The 23,527-nt window shown below is 43.6% G+C and overlaps 1 protein-coding gene across 1 annotated transcript in view; it reads right to left on the bottom strand.

The window, feature by feature from the left end:
• The window catches only part of STOX2 (storkhead box 2), a 143,998-nt gene extending 120,836 nt beyond the window's left edge, over positions 1-23,162 (bottom strand). Inside the window, exon 1 of the mRNA XM_071432171.1 lies at positions 22,769-23,162. Within this exon, the coding sequence (XP_071288272.1) occupies positions 22,769-23,135 (367 nt within the window). The 5' untranslated portion in view covers positions 23,136-23,162. The remainder of the gene's footprint in view (positions 1-22,768) is intronic.
• Positions 23,163-23,527: the final 365 nt, after the last annotated feature.

Below are 23,527 nucleotides of genomic sequence, written 5' to 3'. Positions count from 1 at the left end.
TGTTCTCTGCAAGAACGGCATTGATTTATCTTCCTCATCACTACTTGGTGCTACAACACTATTCCCTTGATGACACTACCAGTTACTTTTAAAGGGGTGGTCATTTTACCCCTGCAAACTTCCATCAAATGCACTAATTTAGGCAGAAGGGATTTCCCAATCTCTTGGTGCAATTCTGAGCTGGCTTAGTTGCAGATCCTCCAGGGGTGTATAAACACTGAGCCAGAGAGCACCAGCCACTTCTAAGGGCTCTCCATCAACATTCCTGTCAAATTTACTCCAAGGGAATGCCATAACAGTAGAAGGACATGCAGCAAGGTCTTCAACTTTATTTTCATTTTGTAGATGAGGATTCTTGAAACAAAAACAGTTTGTTTTCCCAAGGCCTGAAGAGTCAGTCACAAGTCACAAGGAAAAATATGGTCAGTGTGAGATGTTAAAACAAAATACTTTGAATCAAATAGACATGCTTTGCAGGTCACATTTAAATTCCATGCACCTTGTCATCTCCCTGTATGGGAAAATAAATAATTTTATAGGAGGAAAATGCTTTATCTCAGTTTGACCTAAACACCCTGTGCATTAATGGGGGTGATTTGACCAGAGTTATGCAGAAGTTTGCACCAAGGGGCAAGAAACCTCTTCAAATCACAGTGCAAAAATGAATGGTTTTGAACCAAAAATCTCCTTTTTCAGTACAAACGTAGTCTGATAGCTAGAAGACACTTGCAGGCACATCTTTGCCAGACACTGCCCATCCACAGACCCAAACACATCCTCCCTTGGATCTAGCTTCAGCTTCCTGACCCACCTCCTCTTCCTCCTTTCCTGGTAACACTCTTTTAATTATAACTGAGATAAAATAACTAAATGGCCACTAGCAGGCTAATAAGCACAACACACCTACATGCCTATTTCAGAAGATTACATCAAGCATTCCTTGTCAAGCTGAAACTGCTCACAGGGCTGTGGGATCAGCACTTAAACAAAATATGTGTATTTTGCAGGGGAGAAAAAGCAAGAGGGGTAGGGTCCTGTATCACCTTTAAACAAGGTCATGGGAGAAAAATACAGCTATTTCTTAGTCTTCTTTACCTGTCAGATAAAGTGTGTGTGTCTAAAGTGGGCTGTGGCTAAAACACAGCCCAGCCTGCCAGCAGCACTCAACCACCCTGCATTCTTCACTGGGATAATTACACCCGTAATAGCTGCCCCTCTGTTCTGCACTGCGTCAAAGGGGTTTGCCTTTTGTAACATAAACCCAAGAAATGGCTTAGAGCAACATGAGTTAGGCTTTACCAGTCATCCAGCAAGACACACATACCTGCACTTCCACAAGGCTACTAATAAGCTGGACAAAGCCATTACAGAATCACAGAATCAATTAGGTTGGAAAAGACCTCCCAGATCAAGTCCAGCCTACGAGAGAAGCAAGAGAGAGGGTGAAACCAGTACGTTTATGTAGGTCAATGCAAGTGAAGATGCAGGCTGGAGGGCTGCTCTGTAATAAAGTTTACCCACAGCAAAGATAAAGGCCTGATTTTACAACATTCTGCCTCTATTTTAGAAGTGGAGAGCAAGTACCATAATGCCAACAGAACGCCACAGGGATAAATCCTCCAAAATACACAGCAAAGCAACCTTACACAATGGCAAGGAAGCCCACTGGATTGCACACTAATATATCTTACCTCGTCTGGGATTTTTAGTGGGGAAGAATAGTTTGGAAGGAGAGAAGAATGGGAATCCAAAATGCAGTGATGAAACTCACCTCCTCAAGAAGCCACTCTTGCCTATTCTGTTCACATTTTGATCAATAAATACTCTACATCCAATATCACATTATGCTTACAGATTACTTCTAAATCTTTAAGTCAGAGAATGTTTTTGACATCCTGCTTACACAAAGGCCAAAGCCCTGAAACCCCAGCCACAATGAGGACATACTGCCACCACCACAGCACAATATACACATGTACATGTACAAGACCCACAGGATGACTTACATGGGATTTCCTCTCCAAATGAATCTATAGCCCAGATGTTCTCTTCACTTTTATTATTACTATCCCATTTCTTTCTTTCCATTCTCTCTTTCCCCTGTTCTCCATAACACTGACACCAGACATAACCCATACAGTGATGATGTCTCTTGGCCACCAATCTGGTTGGCTGGGCCAGCCAGATCATGCAAAGGACTAAGCTCTGATATCAGGATTCACCTCTGAAAGTTTTCATTTTCTTAAGCTTGAAGACCAGATTCCCTTGCATGTAGATGCAGCATAAATCCTCCCTAATACGCAATCTTACTTTGTGTTTGCAGGTATCAGTGCAATAAATGTTTTGTCAACAAACTGTTTGGTGCACTGCCCAGCAGATTGAAGCATAAGAGAGTGGTTATCCCAAAGCACGCATGGGATTTAAAGATTTCTCCTAGGATTTAGCCTTTCACAAGGTGCTTTGCCACTGTAGGACTTGGTCTGGCTAAGCCACACTAGCAGGTACAAGTAAAGATTTTTAGAAAAATATCCAATAATGCCGAAGCCACTGCAGCAAGGAAAAACTACTGCAAAGGAGTAAACATTCCAAAATTTCTTCTTTCTGCTCAGTCTGCCACACCAACATCTGCAAGCCTTCTTCCTAAAGCTGCCATAAGTCTGTCTTGCACACAAGCAGAGCAACTAAAGTGCAGTCCCTAACATGCTCAGCTTCCCCTCTCACTATCCCAACAAATTCCCAACACCCAGCATCGGCTGGACCTTGCTCCCCAACCTGTGGAAGTGAGCCCTTCCTCTGTTTCCACCACACCTGGCATTTTGGATATGCAGGGCTCAGCTGTTTGTTTGCTCTAGGACTGGCTAAGTAAAACAATTTTTGGGGACACACCATTATAGGTTGTGTCTGGTCTAGGTTAAGTCCTAGGTGCACACTGAAAAGCTCTTGCCTCAGCTCAGTACATCCTGTTCAACCAGTCCTTGAGCAGATTTGGGCAAAGGAAGATTTCCAAGTAACTGCTGCTCAAACCATCACATGAGATGGTGTAAGAAAGGCCTCTCAAGTGAGCATCCTGCTACTTGGAAATACATTACTTATAGAGGGCCCAGCTACTTCTGTCCTTTCTACTACCTGTTGCATACAGTGCTATACAACAAGCCAAAACTGGGAAGTCATTCTTACTGTCTCACCCAATCTTAAGGAGTGACACCAATAGAAAAAAAGCCCACTTTGGCTGTCTCATGCCATGTCATTTGCCATGCTGAATTATTCCAGAAGGAAAATTTAAAAAATTTTAAAAAAATAAAGGAAAACAGAACAAAAAACCAAAAACAAACAAAAAAATTCCTAAGCAACAATCAGAAATTAGCAAAAATCCTAAATGAGATCCTGTGTGAGATCCTCTATTCCACAGAAGTTCAGCAAGTATATTTTTAATTGTCAAATAGTTTCACATCACACAGGTAGCAATAAAGCATTTTTTTCTTTTATTGGAGGTGCTAATGAACTGTTATCCTTGTCTTGCTCATGCTATTCAACAGACATGACAAAAGAATTCCCTACATTTCCCTAGGTTTGCATGTTATTCCAAATGGTACTTCATGGTCACGCTATGGAAAATATTCACATGAGTAAACATGAGAGTCATTGTAAGTATCCCTATGAAGAGGCATTTCGTCTCCTCTGCTGGCATTTGAAGAGACCAAAAACCACTAATGTGCTGAACTCAGTTTGTTCCAAGCTCAGCATTTTTAAATAAAACAGCCCATTTTGAAATCAATACTGTAGCAAATACCTCCTTTCGTAAGGAGCCCCTGACACCAAGAACCCCTGGCTTCATGTAGGTCTTTACAACTCTATAATGAGCTCCTGGGAGGTCCCCAGGTTTTTCTTTCAGCACTGGGGGCAAATTCCTTAAACTCACTTTTCTGGTCCTTGGAGCAAATTATCAGATGCAGAAAATGATGCGTCTGTAAAAGCAGAAGGAAGATCGTATAATGGGCGGCATACCAGTGCACTGACCCCCTTCAACCCACGAGGGGAATTCAAACCTGCACCTCCAGGCTGGCATCTCCTGCTCAATGCAGCCATGCTCTGCTTCTCATGGAGGAGGGGCCCTGCCTGCTGTGCCTACTGCCCCCCTCTTAGCCCAGCCAGACTCACACAGCTCTGAGACTGCAGGCCAGGTACTGCCCTGGCCCCTGAGACTCAGTGGCCACTGGCACAACCCAGAGCAGAAAAGGAGCATCTCCACACACAGCTCCCAGGAACTCTGCTGGGAGCCACCTGTGGCTACAAAAGCCAGCTCCAAATTAGTCACAGGGAGCCAGGAATGGTCAGGCAGCACACAAAGAAGTTCTTGTGTATGCCAAATTTTTCTTCTGTGAATGTATCCGTTTACTTTTGAAGAGAAAAGGTTCAGGTTTGGGGGGAAACAGGTTGTTCTGTTGTTTGGGTTTTTTATGAGAAATCTTTCATGTAAGATATGGAGAATACAGAAAGTCTAAGACATTATTTATTCATTGTCTTATTATTTTTATTATGTTTATTATTTTATTTTTTACTATGTTTTCTGAAAATACTGCTCTTTCGTTTGTTTCAGACTTACCTCCTATATTTTAATTTGATGCTCCCAAATCCTTACATCAGGAAAAAAAAAAAACCCCAAACAGAAAAACATCATTGCTCAACTTCTTTTCTCCCAGGACTTATAATGCAGTTGGTCTCCACAATATAGCTGCTACATGCAAAAATTATTCTCCAAACCTCAAGAATATCTGTCCTTTCATCTTTTCTAGTTTTCTGGCTTTTTAAAATTAATATTCTACCACCTTCCATTTTATTACCTAGTTCTTTCCATCAGTTTGTTGGAAAAAAACTCCTAAACATACATTAAGTTCAAACCAAACTGGCGAAACACTAAGTTTCAAAAAAATAAAAGAGGAAGCTTAAGTTCCTGCCTTTGTTCTATTTATTTCTATTCAATTTATCTTTTTGTTATCAACTTAAGTATGTTCTGAAATATTTTCCTATTCTTTAGACAGAAAATGTCCAAGTACTTTGCTGCCTTTGCCTCAGTACTTCAGAAAGAAGACTGAGCAAAAACCTTTAGTCCAGTTGTCTGGTCAGCCAGAAAAAACACTAGAACTCCTGCAATGGAAAAGCTGTGACCTTCAAAGAAAAAAATAAACCTAACCATAGTCAGAAGGTGATTCACACCCTTGCCTTTAAATATACCTAACAAACATGCTCTTGAAAGGAAAAAAGACATTTTAATTGCATTTGTCGTGCATCTGCATTCTCAGTATTGTCCAGTCATCAGTATGGTCATGAATCCCAGGCCACCACCACAAACAATAACAGACAACCTGACATCCAACACAAACATGGGATGAGGAAAGAAGTTATTTAAATGAGTGGCAAGTGGACTGAAAGAAGGAAATACAAACTGCATCAAACAATAATCCTTTTAACATAACATTTATATTTTCCTCTCCTTGTTTACAATGCACAATAATAAATTTTGCAAATTTCCAAAGAAACAGAATGGTGCTTTTACTTTCAAGATGTCAGGAGTTAACAGTGTGAGATAGCTTGCCCAGACACTGCTAGCTAATCAGAACAAAAAAAAAAGTGCCATCGAATAAAGCCAAAACACAGACTCCTATCTAATAAAGTCAGGCATGCCCTTACCAAAGTATCAGTCAGACAGGCAGCTCTAGATTCTACATTTAGAAATGCAGAAAATCTTGTACATATTTGCCTGGGCTTGCAAATGCCACTATATCCCATTTCTAGCAATGCTTTGGGCAGTGTATTTTGTATGAGTCGCACCATACAAATGAAAGGTATATAATCTTGCTCACTTGGCAGCAAACTTTGCTTACACATATAAACTCCTCAGTTGCTTAAACGTAAAACAGAGTAACTAGGACAGCTGAACAGAGAATTGCTTGATTTTATCCATTGTCCCTTCTACAATTCACTGAAAACAGCCACTTAGAGCACCACAAATAAAGCTACAGTTTGTGCAAAAGAGAATAGAAAAGTGAGGAAATGGATATTAAAGAAAGAATCAGACAAAGTGCAAAGTCTTTGTTTAATATATTCTTTTTCTCCTGTGCTCCTCGTAGCTTGAAGCATCTCTACTTCTCATTTCACTGAAAATACCTTCTAACTCCTACTATCAGTAGGAAATTCCCACTGATGGAAGTAAAAGTTGGATCTTTCATGTAAGAAGGGATGGGAAGGTCTGTAATTCCCAAGCCTGCCTCTTCCAGTAACCCACCATGGTTTAAGTAACAGCTTCTACAAGTACAAGGGTCATCCATCTACTTTGCTTCTTCCTTTAGCAAGACCCTTTTCAGATCTGCTGTGGTGCAGATGCCCAAATCTACTGACCAGGCACACAGAACACAGCCAATCTCACCAGGAGCAGATTAATAGATCTGCTATTGTATTAGAAATTGCAGCAGATGTGCCAAAATGCTCACAAACCTTGTATGTTTTCTGTGGGTTTACTGATGTACTGATATACCCTAGATATATATATCTAGGGTACTTTTCTTTCTTTTTGTTTTTATAAGTCACTTATTCAGACAATGAATTCTGTGAAAGTCAATGAGCCACATTTTCACAGTCCAAAGGGTATCTGTCAGACTGCAGAAACACTAATTAAAGTATGAATGGTCAAGGTTTCCTCCTCCCCTCTATTCTGAGACCAACTTCAAGGACTGCAGCCTCCATTAAGTGCTTTCTGCCACAGCTGAGGGAAGAATAAAGTAAAGAGATAAGAAGAAATGTTGTCTAAGAGTAGTTTGAGAGTCTAAACTCTGATGAAGAACATGATTTAATGAGCTGATTAAAAAGACTGTGATTGCACAAGGAGCAGGTCAACTGCAGACAGAGAAGTCCCAAAAGAAGTGGGAAAATGAGGTTATGAGAGAAGAAAAAGCACTTAATGATTTATTTTCCATAACTTCCAGTCACCAAGTCATTACAACTTCTCAGTATGTAAAATTAAAGAAAGGGCAGGATTACTGGACATTTCAAAAGATCTATCAAGATCACCTAAAGCAGCTATTGCTGAGACTCTAAAAAAGCTTAAGTCAGGGATTAAGTGGTTCAAAAAAAAAAATCTTTCCCAAGACAAGCATGGTAAGAAAAGCTCCTATAAAAAGCTTCTGGCAACTATAGGTCTGTCAATCACCTTAAGGATCTGTCAAAACAGAAATATATCTGAGGCAGGCTGGGGAAGGAGTTACACTTCTTTTTTTTAGACAAACACATTTCAACTAAAGGCAACAGCTGCCTAATCTCGTTCAGAACTGTGCATTCAAAAAGGTATTCCATGTGCCTCAAGAAAGCCAGTGTCCAAACAGTGTAGGTGGAAGAGACAGCCAGACAGCACTGGGTGCTCCCAGGTCCCCCATTACGCAGAGCAGCTGGAGGCAGAAAGACCAGGGGAACCTGTTAGGCAGGAGCCAGGGCTCCAAAAGCACCTGTCCACAGCAAAACATGTGGGAATTGGGGAAATCATCCACCAGAGCTGCTGTTGGCTGCTGCTGTCTTCAGCAGGGCATTACAGGTTAGATGATGGGAACATTTTACTCCAATGTCATGGCTGTAAGCAGGAGGTCAGAGCAGAGACCCATGGAGGTCTCTTCCTACAAAAATTACCTTATGATTCCACATGTATTTTTTGAGGACTATAATGCAGAGAAGATAAGGCAGCAGGTCCACAGTAATTTATCCTGAACTCTCTTTTCCTCTCTCCTCACTCCAGGTTAGGTTTTCACCTTTGAGATGGCTCATTGTGGGCTCCCATGTCAGAGCAAAGGTGTGCTGACCCACACCAGCTCAAATCACTGTGGCAGGGCAGATCCAGAGGGAAGTTCAGTTCCTGCTAAGTATAAGGAGGGCTACAGTACTGCAGTCAAACATCTGGAAATGGACCTGTGCCTTCCTTAATGAAGTGTAAACAGAAAGAAAAAAGGCAAGTTAGGGACAGCACTGGCACAGATCAACTCAAGCACTTCCCACATCTATCTAGTATGTCCCTGTGTATGGAATATTAATTCCAGTATTTCCAGGTGGGACGTGCCTGGCCTCGTCTGACCCTTGCTGCTGGGCCAAAGGTGGCAGCTGTGGTGTTTCACCCCAGAGATACCTTTGACCGGCTGGGTGCTGCAGCTGGGCACCCGGAACAAATCCAGGCAAAGTAGAAACTCAGTTTACCTCTGGTGGAAAAGGTTCAGGCGGTGGTGAAGAGAAACAGGAGAGGATTCTATCGTGGAGTCTTAATCCAGAGTTTTATTGCAGGATGGTAGACCTCTGAAACAGCTCCCAACAGAATCCAGACCGCATGGTCCCGTCTCCTTTTAAGCCCCGGGGACAGGGGGAAGGGAAGGGACAGATGAGGCACCAACCAGGTGGGAGGAGGGGAAGGCTCAAGGGATAAAGACACTTGGACAGGCCAATGAGCCCAGACCTGAGGGGCATCTTTTGAACTTCTGCCAACCACATGATGCCCTTGCTGGAATGTTAAGATTGATGGACAGCTCTTAGCAGGAGGGCAAAGGGGGAGGGGAAAGGTTGGTACACCTGAAATGGCATCACACCGCAACACCTGTGGTTGGTTTCTCAACCCCACTTTTCCCACACTGTTTGGCATCATGCCCTGCCTTAACCATCTCATGTTTTTAAGAATCAAAAACATGCCCTTTACAAAACACACGGTCTGACTTCAAAGCATAGTATCACCATATCCATACCAAGAGGCAACTTTTGAAGGCTCAGCCCCAGCTAGCACCAAATGCAGCCAGTGGAATTTCTGGAGCCATCAGGAAAGATGAGATGTCTCTGAAGAAGGTGGATTTTGTAGAAGCAGGTAGAGCAGAGCCAGTAGGAGAATGATGATGCTGCAAGCAGTGAGGCAGGTAGGCTGTGAAGGGATAGGCTGTTCAGGGCACTTTATCAGACTGGTGTGATCCTGGCACAAAGCCATTGCTGGAGAAGATGACAAGAGCTTACATGCTGGCATGAGCTTTTAAGCAGAGAGATAGAATTGAGAAAAGGTCAGTCATGGATAAAGGTAAAAGCCACACTTGCTAAGCTCACAGAAAAAGAAATTCAAAAGGCAGGAAGCAAAAAGCCCTGAGGAATTCACTGCAATAGCTCAGTTTGTAAAAGAGAGTTACCGTATCCCAGCACTGCAGTCTGGATAAGGCCAAGCTGGCTTTAATCCAGGAACTCAAGTCTCTTACTGCAGCAGCTCATCACAGGCTCCCTGAGCAGCAAGGGGAGTTAGACACTGCTGAAAACCATAATTATTGCTTGAGTTGAAGAATGCAAACCACACCTGAGCTGGCTACTTCAAAACTAACCCAGATACACTTATGTTCAGCTGAAACACGTGCAGGAAAAGTCAAGGAGCCCAAGGCTGAAAGAAACCTTAGTCATCTTGCAAAAGCACTGAGACCTGTGGTTTCAGGAAGGGAAAGGAAAGATACCCCAAAAGATACCCTTCTCTTTCCACCTCTGCTTTTCCAGGACAAGAGTAGCTCACTTCCACAGATGTACTTCTGAGCATTGCCACAGAGAGAAGAGACCCTACTGACAAACCTTAAAAGGACTGCACAGACAAACATTCTTCAGTAGAAGATGCAGAGATGCCTTGAGGGGCAAATTTCGTATTTTCTTACCACAATTAGGAAAGAACAAGCCTGCAAGAAGCCATATACAGTACTAAAAGCTACAGGTAACACCACACAAGAATCACTATCTTGCAGTTTATTAAAAGAAACATCATATAAACCATGAGAAGCTCTAGTCCCCTTCTGTGCAATCACCACATTATATGGTATATTGGTCATATATCAAGAGTACAAGACTACAGACTGGGACAGTATGACATGTCTCCTCTTACACCTCTTGACCCATTGGGCCCTGCTCCCATTTTCTTAGTTAACAACCAGAGCACATAAAGCAAGGATAGGCCATTTATGCACTATTACACATTTATGGCTCCAGATTCAAGCCAAACACATATCTACGTATCTGCAATTGCAAACTCACCACAGCTCTACTAAAACTTTCAAGACTTATGCATGCAACTCATTCATGGAGCAGGCTGAGGACTGCCACAAAAAGTAATTACTATTGCCCAAGTGGTGAGAAAACAAGTAAAGCAAATCCAGGCAGGTTTTGAGCAAGAACTCTTTGCCTAGCTGCCTATTTCCAGATTACCTCTCATTCACTAATAACCTCATATGTGTGTATTACTATATAAGGTTTTGCACTGTGAGAGCACCTAAGGGCTTTAGCCCCAGCTCAGCACTGCAGTGCCCAGCACATCAGTGTGACAGAGCCACCAAGTTCTCTGCCCCAAGACTTGTGCTCTCAAACACAAGGCAAGGAACAGTGCTTGGACCAACCTTTCCAGCCTGCAGTCATCAAATTCCCAGTCATCCCTGCTGCTCCAAATGTTACCACCTTCAAGGTGTCCTTGAAGAAAAGGCGACGAGGAAAAGGTGCAGAGCTCAGAGTAGCTGTCACAGATGATAAATTGTGAATTATTTGAAGGGAAAGTTTGGTAAGTCTGCAGCATACTCGTAGGGGATCACAAGCTTCTGCTGTGCAGATACCTGCACATTCAGGTGTAAAATGGTGAGGTGGGCGAGGTCAGGAGTTTTCAGCTTGGGGTCTGCAAGTTCCCAAGTGATTTGTACTCTTTTCCAAATGGTCCACAAAAAGATAAAGTGAAAATTACCACTTACACTTGCTGTATTTTCACTGGAAACTCAGCAATCTGCAAACTAAAGAAAAGTGAAGATCATCACACTAGTGGATTGTTACTCACCAGGACAGGAGGCAGCATAAATGACCCAAATGGGTGCACAAGCCAACAAGCAAAAGTGCTCCCAGCACAAAAAGAAAGGAAAAATTGAAATAACACATCCCAGTTGTTAAATATTGTCCTAGGTAGTGGGAAAAGTTCTGTCAAAATTATTTCCTTTTAACCCCAGTCACTCATCACAAAAATGAACACTGAAGCCTGCACTCTCTTTTCTTCCATCTCACCAGATGATTGGTGTCTAGTGGTTCCCAACAGACAGGATATGTTTTGGCCTTTCTCTCAACGCAAACACTGAAGAGACTGGAAAGATATCACTGGGATTAATTTAAGTAACCACTGAAACCTGAAGCCCAATGATTATCTGAGCAGAAAAATTGAAAAGACTCATGTGCTGGCACACAGATGAATCTTCTTTCCCCCTTTAAGAACAAATATGTCATTGAATTAGACTAGTTATTGACAGAGAAAAGCAGAACAATGATAGATGTAGTGATTCTGACACTGAAACATTTTACAACCATACTGCACTTGAAAGGCAGCCAAGAAGCAAGTCCCTACAGACCTTCCAACAGCTATTTGGCATCAGCTTCACTGAGGAGCTCTATTTGCACACCTCTAGCAAAGACAAACTAACGATAAAAAAATACCTTGGAAACCAAACCAAAGACCTTGAATTAATAAGAAATCTATAAGCTAAAGGCTACAAGCTGCTGCCATAAATAAAAAATGACAAGATGATAGTCACTAATTCCTACACAAGGAAAGAAATCAGAATGATTGTAGGTCAAGTTGCCTACTTTTTACGACTTTTTATCTAGTGACAGAGTATTAATTAAGACTTCCTCTTCATATTTTTATTGCAGTATTAATTAATACCTCCTCTTCATATTTTCCTGAAGTCACCAACAAAAGCTGGGTAAGCTCTTCTGCTATTTAGCTCTCAGAGTACTGTATACATCGAAATACAAATGCTCCTGGTTTAGACACAGATGACCACTCTGGGATTAACCAGGAAGAGATTCCTCTGGCAAATCTCTTAACAACAGTCAGGTAAATGCAAGAATATATGACATGCCTATATTCAAAAATGGTGACTCCTCTACCAGACTCAGACTTAACTTACTATAAGCACATGTGGGGATCTGTACCTTGTTGAATCAAGACCACTCAAAGTAATGGAAAACCTCGGTTCATACAGCACTTAAAGCACTACATACACCCTCACACACATGACTATATGAAGCAAGCCCAGCTGAAAATTGCCCTAAGCTTCCAGCAGGGAATACTTAAGCACACAAAATTTCTTCAAGAAACACTGCAAAGCTTCATGGCCCTATGAGCCCTATGTTCTTCCATCTCCATGCTGCAGACACATCCCAATCTCCCAAAAGATGGAGATATCATGTAGCTAGACCCCCTAAGAGAATGCATCAAGTACAATTAAAGTATCCATTTCTCATAAAACCAGAACAGACCTGACACCTATCTACCTTGCTTCCCTACTACAGTATGTCCAAGATCATCTCATTTCACTAAAAGGGCTGGCTGGCTTCCCTTCTCTTTTGGTCTCCCACCCTTTCCAGATGTTCATTTTCATAAAGGAGGATTCCCTACAAGGCTGACATCTGGTCTGAAGATAACTGTTTGAAAAATAAACTTTTTTCTAGAACATCTAAGATTGCAGAGCTTTGGAGTTATTTTTCTTCACTCTGTTTTCATCCACTGTTTAGCCCTTTGTGACTTTTCCTCTCTGCAGCTTCTCACAAAACTATAATTTTTCCCTCAAGCTACCTAGGATTTTTCAATCAGTAACATCAATAAGATATTTCTTTTTATCCAATAGGATAATTGTGATAAACCAGGAATGATGGCAGTGAAGTTTAGTGTCCTCAAAGCTTTTTCCCTCCCCACTTCAGGGAGAGTGGTGAATGTGCCCCTTTAAATTCTTTTTTCTATGACTAAACCAGGGAGAAAATGCCTTCTCCCTTTTATTTATTTTCAATAACCCCTTCTGCTAATAATGTCTAGGATGTTGGATACTGTATCTGCTTTAAAATAGATCTTAAAATCCTGGTTTTCAACTGGTTAAGCCACCTTGTGAACATGTGACTAACTAGGACATCCCTACAGCCCAGGTGAGTTGCTGACTTCCCAAAGCTAGACCAGGGCCATTCAGGTGATACCAGGCATCTGTAAACATCTGCTCAGGTTCATCCAGCTGTCTATAACTTTCTCCTCCTTTGAGCCATATAAACACTGCGTAAGGGGCAGTCCACCAGGACCTCCTTCCCGGTGCTGTGAATATTCCACCCTCTGCTTTGAGCTCACAAGATTGCCCACATCAGCCTGGACCACCTCACTGGACAGGGACTACTTGCAAAGCCTTACCAGGAGTAGCAGGCACACCAAGTGGATGGAAATCTTCACATGAGTGCTGACCTACTCCTGATTTCACCAGCCAGCACCCTCAGATTTAGCAATGTGTACATGTTGCCCTGAGCAGAGACTGTGGAGACAAAGGAGGCCCTTCAGGGAAACCCAAAGAAAACACTTGGCTTTCTCTTAACGCCAGGTATTGTTATTTCATCTGTCAGTGAAAAGGGAACTTGTTTGGGCATAGCCCAAACAGCCATAGCCCATTTAGCCCTGCAATATGCACAAGCAGGAGAGCAAACATTTAATGCCAGACTGCCAGACTGGGAGTCAGGGGCATGGTCCAGTTCTACACAGGGTGAAGAGTGGATGGAAGGACTACTGGCACCCAAAAACCACAATAAGAATCATTTGAGTAAAACTCCCCTGAAAGAAAAGCAATTAAAAAACCAGAAAAAAAAACAAAAAACAAAAAACAAAAAAAAAAAAAAAAAAAAAAAAAAAAAAACCAAAAAACCAAACCCTCCCAAAAAACTCCCAACTCCCACCCCCAAAACTACAAAAAAGCCCCACCAAACATACAGAAGTTCGCTGCAGCATCACATGGAGCTTACAGGACTTCAGTTACTCCTTTAGAACTCAAACACAAGAAATTAATAGGCAATGATGAACCTTATTTATGTCAAGTTGATCTCTTTGTAAAGGGACATAAATAATAAACTGTATGCCCTGCTACTGGCACAGTAGCAGGACTCTGTAACCTCATGTACCCAAGGATACTGTTAACACAAGGTAAGTAGACATGATATATTTATTAGGCCATTAAGCCTTTTTCCCAGTGACCTGGAGAAAGGCTGCTGCATCCAGACATGTATTTCTTCCATATTCTTTGCATATAGAAATATATCCATGGATATTATGACCTTGATTATATTTCAATGATAATCTGAAAAAGTGAATATTAATTTTTCTTCTTTAGCCAAAAGTTTTGCTATACTTGTTATAGGACTTTTTAAAGAACAAAATAAAAAAAATCCATTTTTAAAAAAGAAATACTCATTTTATAGCCCCTCAATAATACCTAAGACTCTGCTGCCAAATCTCAAATACACTGGCAGCACCCAGCTTGTTCTAATGCTAATAATACATTGCAAGTTTTACAGCTCCAGTGAAAACACAGTCCTTGCAGTTTCACTCCTTCCCAGGAGCCTCTGAACACCCAGTGAGAGAAGACATTGCAGCACGTGCACCTGCAAGGCAGCTGATAAGCAGGAGTTACAGGAGCTGCAGTTACTGATGAGGATGGACACAGCAATGCAACTGCCCTGCTACCAGTGCAGGGGAACAGAGATACTTGCCCGGCCCCAGAACATACCTTTATTCCCCTTCTGCTGGCACCAGAAGGAGCAATCAGCCTGTCTCGTGGCCAGCCCAGTCCTGGAGCCACTGTGGTTTAGGCCATGTAATTGTGAAAGCCATTGGGTCACCATCCAAGAGCCCATTCTGCTCTCTCTGTGGGATTCCCCACACTGGGGCCAGCAATGGGTCCTTCAGCATTCTCATCCTCCTCTAAAGACATGCATGAGCCAGAATATGTACCCTCTGAAGCACTAACAGTTACCAAAAACTGCTTTAAAGCTTGTGGAATATACCCAAACCAAGATCTTTGGGTAGAGGCATTTTACACAGTCACAGTATATTATAAAGAACGAAATTTGGAGTTGTTTCCCAGAGCTTAAGTGAATTGGCTTGCACTTCTAAAAGAGCAATGTTTGATACACCTGCATGTCTCTTTATCAATTATCTGATGGTGGAATTCAAGGTTAAGCTAAAAGGCTTTTACTCCAACTCCTGCTATTTTGGTACCCCATCCTGACCACACGTGTGAGAACAACAACCAAGTCTCATATTGCTGGATTAGAATTCTGTCCAGAAAATACCTTACGGAAGTAATTACTCTGTGCATTAATTTAGTGCACAGAATTCTAACTTGCTTTCACAAGAAAACCAAATATAGCTTAATAAGTGTTGATAGTAATATTGCACCATTGCTTTTCTGTTACAGGAAAAAAAAATGCAACTAGAAGAAGCCCTATTCAGATTCAGGGTAGTTGTTGACTTTTGAATGCATGCTCAAACGCTACTGTGGCTCAGAACAGGACCCCAATTTAAAAAGGAGGCGTGAAGACCTGCTCGAATATCAACATGAAACCACTTTGTTTCATCAAAATATGTGTGTTTGTACATTCTTTACATTCAGATACTTCTCATCCCAGGTCTCAGGTGAAATCCCAAGTCATAAATAGAGGGATCAAGTACAGCAGACAGAAGAAAGCATGTTTACATATTAGGTGAAGGGATTTTATTCTAAGAATGTAATAGCCTTAAAATCTTTCCAGATCTGGCCCACCCAAGGAGCAGTTTCAATATTGGAAACCAGAGACTGCAATAACATTCCCAGCAGTCAACATAGTTAGAAAATAATCAAAATATTTATGTTTTTGTATTTAAAACAAAGAAGAAAAAGTTTGAAGACAGCTTGAATTTTCAGAACCCTGTTAAATTTCTGTTATTGCAGAAAACTATTAAGTTTTCCTTCCATCCTCACATTTCACAGCCTCAGTTTCTGCAGAGGAAACCACCATCTGGTTGCAGTTTTCATTTTCTCTGAACACTTTAGGCTTTCCTTGACTACTAAAAGGAAAGAGAAGTCTGCCTATCATGTTTGCCATAGCCAAAGGAAGGAGTGATGTTGCTTGGGAGGCAGCTTTTGATGCCAGGAGTTTTGGAGGACACCAAGTCCACCTGGATTGCACCTTTTCTGCCACACTCTCCAAAAGAGTGTCTAAAATGCAGACAAGAATGTGGCAATGCTTTGGCATATCCTGTCGGGGGACAAGCTGTGATTCTGCTGACTTGCAGAAAGGAGGAGAGATTTGCCATCCAAACTCATGGCCTGAGGAAACAGCCCCAGAATTGCTGGGGGAGAGCGCCAACTTGGTTATCATTGCCTTTACAAAAGAGCTAAAACAAAAAGCTGCCAGTCAAGCCCAGGGACAGCAGTGTTTTCAGGCACAGATGACCCTTCCTAGCACCTTTCTCTGTGCACTTAATGCACATTTCTTCAGGCTCAGGGAGCACCTCTCTCATAGAGACACACTGAGAAGACTCTGGGAAGGCCTTCTAGTGCCTTTCAGTACCTAAAGGAGGCCTGCAAGAGAGCTGGAGAAGACTTTTTACAAGGGCATGTAGGGATGGGACAAGAGAAATGCCTTAAACTGAAAGAGGGAAGGTTTAGCAGAGATACTGGGACAAAATTCTTTCCTGTGAGGGTGGTGAGCTGCTACAACAGGTTGTCAAAATAAGCGGTGGGTGCCCCATCCCTGGAAGCACTTAAAGCCAGGCTGGATGGAGCTCTGAGCAACCTGGTCTGCTGGAAGGTTCCCTGGTCACGGCACAGGGGTTCAAAGGAGATTATTGTTAAGGTCCCTTCCCACTCAAGCCATTCTATGAATCAAAACTCATTTAAAGCAAAATTTTAAACTGTGGCAACACACATAGACGGTCTGTACTTTGTCAACTAAAATCATTACAGTTTGATAAGTAAAGTATTTAACAACATAACCATTTAACAACATGACTCTTATTAGCAAATTACAAAGACGGACAAAAGGGGAAACAACTGAGTTTTCATGCCACAAAATGGTAAAACTGAGTGGGCAGGATGGAGGTGTTTGTGACTAGCAGCTCCATGGTTATCCATTGCGTGGCCCCTGGACACCTCATTCACCTCAGTCTTCTTAAATCCAAAAATGACTATATAAAAAAGAAGAGTGGGACTGATGGAAAGGCGATTTAGTGACTGGTCTGGTGGCACATGATGCTGGCAGCCCAGGAGCCCACTTAAGTGCTGGGAATAACACCTGACAAGGGCTTCATTCAGTGCACACCTACTGTGCTGCTCCCTGGCAAAGACAAGGGCCCTTTGAGGAAGGGAATGAGGAGCATTTAATTAAAGACCAGACCCTCATGCACAAAGAGATGGAGAGAGTGAGAGATCTCTTGCTTTGTCAAAGCCCCATGGCCAAGGGCTGCTCCCGGCCACCACAGCTCCTTTACACATTGCTTTTCACACAGAGCGTGCACTTAACTTGCAAGGCTGGATGACTTATCTGCCACAGGAAAAGATGCTTTGCTACACAATGGTGCTCTTTGTGGGGAGGAAGGAGGTGGGGAGACAGTACTAGCTGGCTATTAACCGTATAAATCCTTCCCTTGAGTTGCACAATGAATACCACAGATCTGTGTATTTGACTTTGCTTGTTCAAGAGAAGCTGCTTTGAGTGAAAAAATGAAATTAAATAGGCCATATCTTTCCTTCCCTTGTGTTTTTTACTTTCACAATACATTTTTGATGACTAGCACTAGCCTCGCAGGCCATCCACAGTTTTCTTTAAAGAGCAGAAAGCAATTCTGACTCTAAGACTTCTTTCCCACAACACAAGCACAAACCACATACTGAGAAATCAGGCACTTTATATGCAGTCCATACTCATTTAGCTCTTGTGTCTGTCTCCCCAGTCTCTGAAAGCTGCTTTTACAGATTACATTAAAGGCCCAACCCAACACTTGTGAGCAGTGAAGTTCTTTACTCAGAGTTGGGAGTAAATTCATAAGCACTTCAGCCTGGCCATAAGCTTAAGTTTACCCTTTATTTTCAGGCTGCAACAACCACCTCACAGTTATAAAAAGTGCTTAGTGAATCTCTAACTGGCTCTAGGTTGGAGTGGTAGAGAAGGAGAAAAAAAAAATTGTAGTTTAAATCCACTGAATTTCCCATGGTAGGAATACAATTCCATGTCAGGCATACAAAAGGTGTAGTTGAGTGTGTGGTAAAGTCACTGGAGGTTTTATTACTATGAAACCTAATGCTCCCTCACTGAAAAGAAATTTTCACTATATGAAGGAGATAATGGGGAGAAAAATTTCATGATTTAGAAATGCCTTCAGATGAATAACATTTTATGTCCAACAGTCTACACTTCACCATAATCATCCACTAATGACTGCAAAACGTATTGTGAAAATTACCAAACCTAAACTGGTGGGGTGTTAATTTAATTTTTTGGTGGCATGAGAGGATATGGCAGGGAGAGAAAAGAAAAGGAGCACTTAGCTCCAGCTCCCAGTGTGGCAAAAAAAGTTTCCCCCCTACGCCTGGCCAAGCAGGAACAATGCACAACAGCCCGGCCCTGCCAACTTTGCTGAATTATAACTCCTGCTAGTTAGTTTAATTATTGCACATACATTTCGTAAAAACTCCATCTGAACATCAGCCTTCTAATTGGAGAAATTGCTCTGGGCATGGCCAAAGGGTTGTTATAAAGTTTGGTCAGTTCTTTTCAGGCAATCTTTACAGAAGGGCATGGCCCTTCTGCGAAGCGTATGAAAACTTCTCAAAGATGCCCATTGTCCGTGACACAGAAATCAAGAGAGACAGATACAGAAGGAAGTCTCATCTGGGAACACAAAGGGAGATGAAGACATGAAAATGAGGTGGAACATCCTGCCAGACTGACAGCACCTGGCACAGGAGAGCTGAAAAGTTAAAAAAAAAATTAAGAAACAGCTCTCAGGATGACAAATATTTGTGAGTGCAAATAGAAGGTGTGTCAAAAAAAAGAAATCTTATTAAAATACTAACGCTCATTAAAGACTTAAGTTGCAAAAGTCTTGCAAAGTTACAAGAGAGCTCCCGAAGACAATGAATTTCATCACTGGACCTATAGATTTGCATAAAGCTTCCTTGACCCCCTAAATCAACATATTAAGCAAGTGCTGGTTTGCGGATTCTGTTTATTCAAAGACTACTTATGTTTCCCAAAGTTTCCCATCTGCCAACTTTAAAACCTCGATACACCCAACAATTTCCTAATATCCGAATAACTTTGATCACTGCAAAACTGGTAACTGAGCAATCTTTAATGGTGTAACCATTTAGTTCAAGAAAACTGCCAGAGGAGTAAGTTTAAAAGTCGCACATGAATCACTTCATCTGCCGTACCCTCCAGCACTAAGATGTCAATGCAATAAGCAAATTTCTCATGTGCTTCATATTCCTCCTGTATTTAATTCTCAGGTCTAATTTTATAATTCAAATCTTCAGAGACTGGAATCTCATGTGGATTTTAATCCATTCACTTTGTAGCTCAGGTACACCTGCACTGATCACAATAGGACTACCCAGTCCCTGCTAACTACATGCATACTTTCATGAACTTTTCATTATCAAGCCAGGATTACTTAAAGGTGGGAAGACTATTCAGCAGTGAGTCTCTCCTGGTTTACATTTTACAATTCCAGCAGCAGAAAACATGATATGCACACTAGAGATTTAGCATTCCCTCTTCCTCACCAGCTATATTTTCCTCCAGTTACTATTTCCACAGCTACCACAACCCACCAGAGCCAAGGCACTTGACCACAATGTAAAAGAAACACCAGCAACACCAGCAGAGGCTTGAAAGCCAGGCTGCAGTTGTTATTTCTGAGTCATGTTAGCACTTTATATAGGGGAAGTGTTGTCCAAGGCTCTCTACTACCCATGCATGGAGGTTGTGCAGCCGAGGAGACCTTTCTGTCCCTCGTCCCATGCTAGACAGCAGCAGGAGGTTGGGATGCTGTCCCCACGCCCACCCTGGGGCAGGCAGCTCTTCATCCAGCTACTCCATCCCAGCTGGACTCCAGGGGCGGGTGAGGCAGAAATTGCCCCCACCTGACTGCACAAAGAGACAGCCAGCTGAGAAAAGAGACAAGAACCAACCCAACAACTCATCACACCATTGTCCAGGTATTCCAGTGGCCCTGGGGTGCAGAGAAAGACCCTCTAGTCAGTTCTCCCCATGCACACCCCCCCCACTGCCCAGGCATGGCAACCCCTATGCCCCCAAAGCATGAGGACTACCAGCTGGACCCAGAGCAAGAGAAAACAACAATGTCACCTTCATCAAAAACACTATGCCACTTTTCCCCCTTGACCCTACCAGTTATTTATTAACAGGAGTAAAATATTACTATTCTGCAACTCCCAGCAGGCAGGTTTTCCTATCAGCCTAAGATACCAACCACATTTTTTAAAGCTGAAAAGCTTTGGCGCTTTTCCTTTCTGTCTATGTGTTGTTTGCTGCTTTAATGAAACAAAGTAGATAATAAACTGTGAGAGAGTTCTTCAATAAGTCACAGCCACTTACACATTAGCTACCTAATTATGCTGAAAATACAATTACATGCATTTAAGCAGATGCTCATGCCCACAGGCCAAGCCCATTATTTTGACAATTTTTTAACTTTGCAGTAAGTGCAAGTTGAATCTACTTAGATACAAGACCTGAATTATCATTCTGGGAGTGGAAAAAAAAAACAATGGAAAAAAAAATAAAGTCAATCAGTTCCTTCCATCATATTTAGCACAGCTAAGGCACTACACAACAGGCAAGACTCCAACAGGTCCCTGCTCTTCTTTCATAGCCTTAAATCAAATGCTGAGAGGCATTTGCTATTTTTAAAGCAAAATGAAAAACTCTGGCTCCAGTCTTTTGTAAATTTGCAGCACAGATAACCCCCAAAGGAATGCATATTATTTGCACACCAGTGAGCTTACTTATTAACGTGAACTTCTAGCAAAAGTTTTGTTTCCATATTTTAAGATAGGCCACAAAGAACTGTTTACATTCCTGGGTGGCTTTAGTAAAGTCAAGGTCAGAAAGCACCTTTCCATAGCCCTCCTGGGCAGCAGGCTGAGGAATGTCACCCAATGAGCAAGGTCCAGGAACACCCCAGAAATCAAACACTGACCCTGATACTCCATCAGGTGACAGGGCCAGTCCAAAAGCTCTTCATCCTCCATCCAACTGCAGCCAAAAAGCCCAGATGAGCTAGGCTGAGCAGCTAGCATTAACCACTGCCCAACTCCTTCCCTTCTCCAGATAGTGGTGGACCACACAAAACTTTTCTATCATCAGAACAGGATTAACCCCCTGCTCTGCAATACTGTCTTGTCATCTGAGGTTCAAAGGAAAATTTGCTATTATGGGGAAAAAAGGTCCATCAGCTCATTTTTAACAGGGCAACTTGTCTTGATCTCCCCTCTCAGCCCAGAAAAAATTGGTAATATTCAAGTAAGTCTGATGGGGAAATAGTGAGTGACAGACAAGTGTCTGACAACTCTGCAAGAGACAAGACTGCTAATAACCAGAAATTATATGAGTCAGCATTGCTTGTTCAAAAGGACAAAGGCAGCTAAAAACATTCAAAAGCCAGATTAAAAACAGGAAACTGGGAAACCTCGAATATTTAGGTTTCATTCTTTTCAGGAACCTTACTCGGCTAATCTTTTTAAAAAATAAATGCATGGAAGCATCCTGATTTAAGGGTCTGAAACTCCCAGCACAGAGAGAGAGCATCTCTAGTTTTGTGACCTGTTCATGGCGCCTGCTGCACAGGACATAGATTATATAAACTGTACGCAAGGAAGAGACAGTTTGCCTCACCATCACTGCAGCAGCCACGACAAGTAATTAAGCCAGCAATAAACCAAATTCTCACCATTTTCCTTCTCTCTACAAGAGAAGCTGCATGTTTCAAGCTGTGATGAATGAGTTGCCTTAAATCTTAAGAAAAACTTCTGCTCTGTTGTTCTTATACCCACTAAACAGCCACAGCTTTATATCTTAGGGTTTTGGGGTGAGGGGGGACAGGGGTGGAGGGGTTGGGTTGCTTTTTTGGCCATGTTTGTTCATTTTTTTCATGTCAAAATAAGTGCTGAAACATTTTTGCTCTCCATGCTAGGATTTTTTCGTTTCCCAGAGAAAATTCAGGATGAGGTGTGCTTTGTCCTAGGCCAATGCTCACTGATGGGATTCCCTTAGAGAATCACACTGTAACTTGAAACTTCAGCCCATCACGGCACAACAGCCTTGTCGTTTATAGCCTCAAAAGCCACCTGCTTGCACCGCAAAAAACCACGTTATTCATCTCCTCCTACTACTACTTCTTGCTAGGAAAGACACCTTCATAGCAACGCTGGGATACAAGTTTGATATAGCACATAGAGCGAATATAAAGGAAAATATTGTTTCAGCACACCTGGAAATACTGAACAAAACTTTTAACTCCCGAGCCAAGCAGCCCTGGGAGCACGCTGCGGGCGGAGCCGGCCCGTAGGAGGCCAGCGGGCATTTCACCCTGCAGGGCTATATTCCAACCCTTCCAGTTTATGCTTCTACCCTCGCCCGCCGAAGGGAACGGGGACCGCGCCTCTCCTACCGACCGTACGGCCGCGGCCGGCAGCTCTCCCGGAGAGCACCACTCAGCCGCATCCCCGCAATGCCACCGCTCCCACCCCGCTCACCCCGTCCGCGCACATCCACTTTGGGAGCTAAAACCAGGGCCCCCTTTGCCTCCCCCGCTCCCTGACCCCGCCGGGCCCCTACGGAGGGTGCCCCGGGGCAGCTCGGGGGCCCGGCCCGGCCCGGCGGCACCTACCCAGGCACTTGATGTGGAAGCCGCTGGGGGGCTTGAGGGAGCGGCGCGCCCAGCCCTGCCGCAGCACCTCCAGGTGCTCCTCCTTGCCCTGCACCAGCAGCACCTGCTCGTCTATCCAGCCCAGGAAGAAGGTCTCGGCCACCGCCGCCGTGGCCCGCCGGTCCCAGAAGTGCTGCATGTTCTCCCGCTTGAAGTCCGCGAAGATCTCGTAGCCGATGCGGTGGCGGCCCAGCTCCGCCGCCGGCCCCGCACTGGCACCGGCACCACCGGCACCGTCGCCCCCCGGCCGCCCCCCGGCCGCGGCGTCCAGGACGATGGCCAGGGAGTGCGGGGCGATCTGCAGGCACTTCTCCACCCTGCGCGGCATGGCCGCTCACCGCCCGCCGCCGGACACGGACACGGACATAGCTCGCCGCGGCCGCGCTCCTCCCGCGGGCGGCTGTCCGCGCTCCGCGCCGCTCCGCCCCCGCCGCGGCCCGGCCCGGCCCGGCCCGGCCCGCTCCGCCCCCGGCACACCCCCGGCGCGGTCCGGTGCCGCGGGCGAGGCGGGAACGGCATCCCGCCGCTGTCGGTCCCGGGAAGTCCGCACGCCCTGCAACCCACCGCTCCCCGCCTGGTGCTTCCCTGTCCCAGCACGGGAACACCATCCCTAGAAAGGGAACGAGCCCGGCTACTGTCCCTGCTGGTAAATTTAGGCTTCCCGGCACCATCCCCACTCCCCACCTTCGGGAGACCCCTCACCCTTCCCTTCCACCAGTG

The sequence above is a fragment of the Agelaius tricolor genome, unplaced genomic scaffold, assembly GCF_023055355.1.
Source record: "Agelaius tricolor isolate 1412-34295 unplaced genomic scaffold, bAgeTri1.0.p SCAF_8, whole genome shotgun sequence".
Taxonomy (NCBI): domain Eukaryota; kingdom Metazoa; phylum Chordata; class Aves; order Passeriformes; family Icteridae; genus Agelaius; species Agelaius tricolor.
The sequence above is the reverse complement of the archived record's forward strand: the minus strand, read 5'-3'. Positions and strand labels throughout refer to the sequence as shown.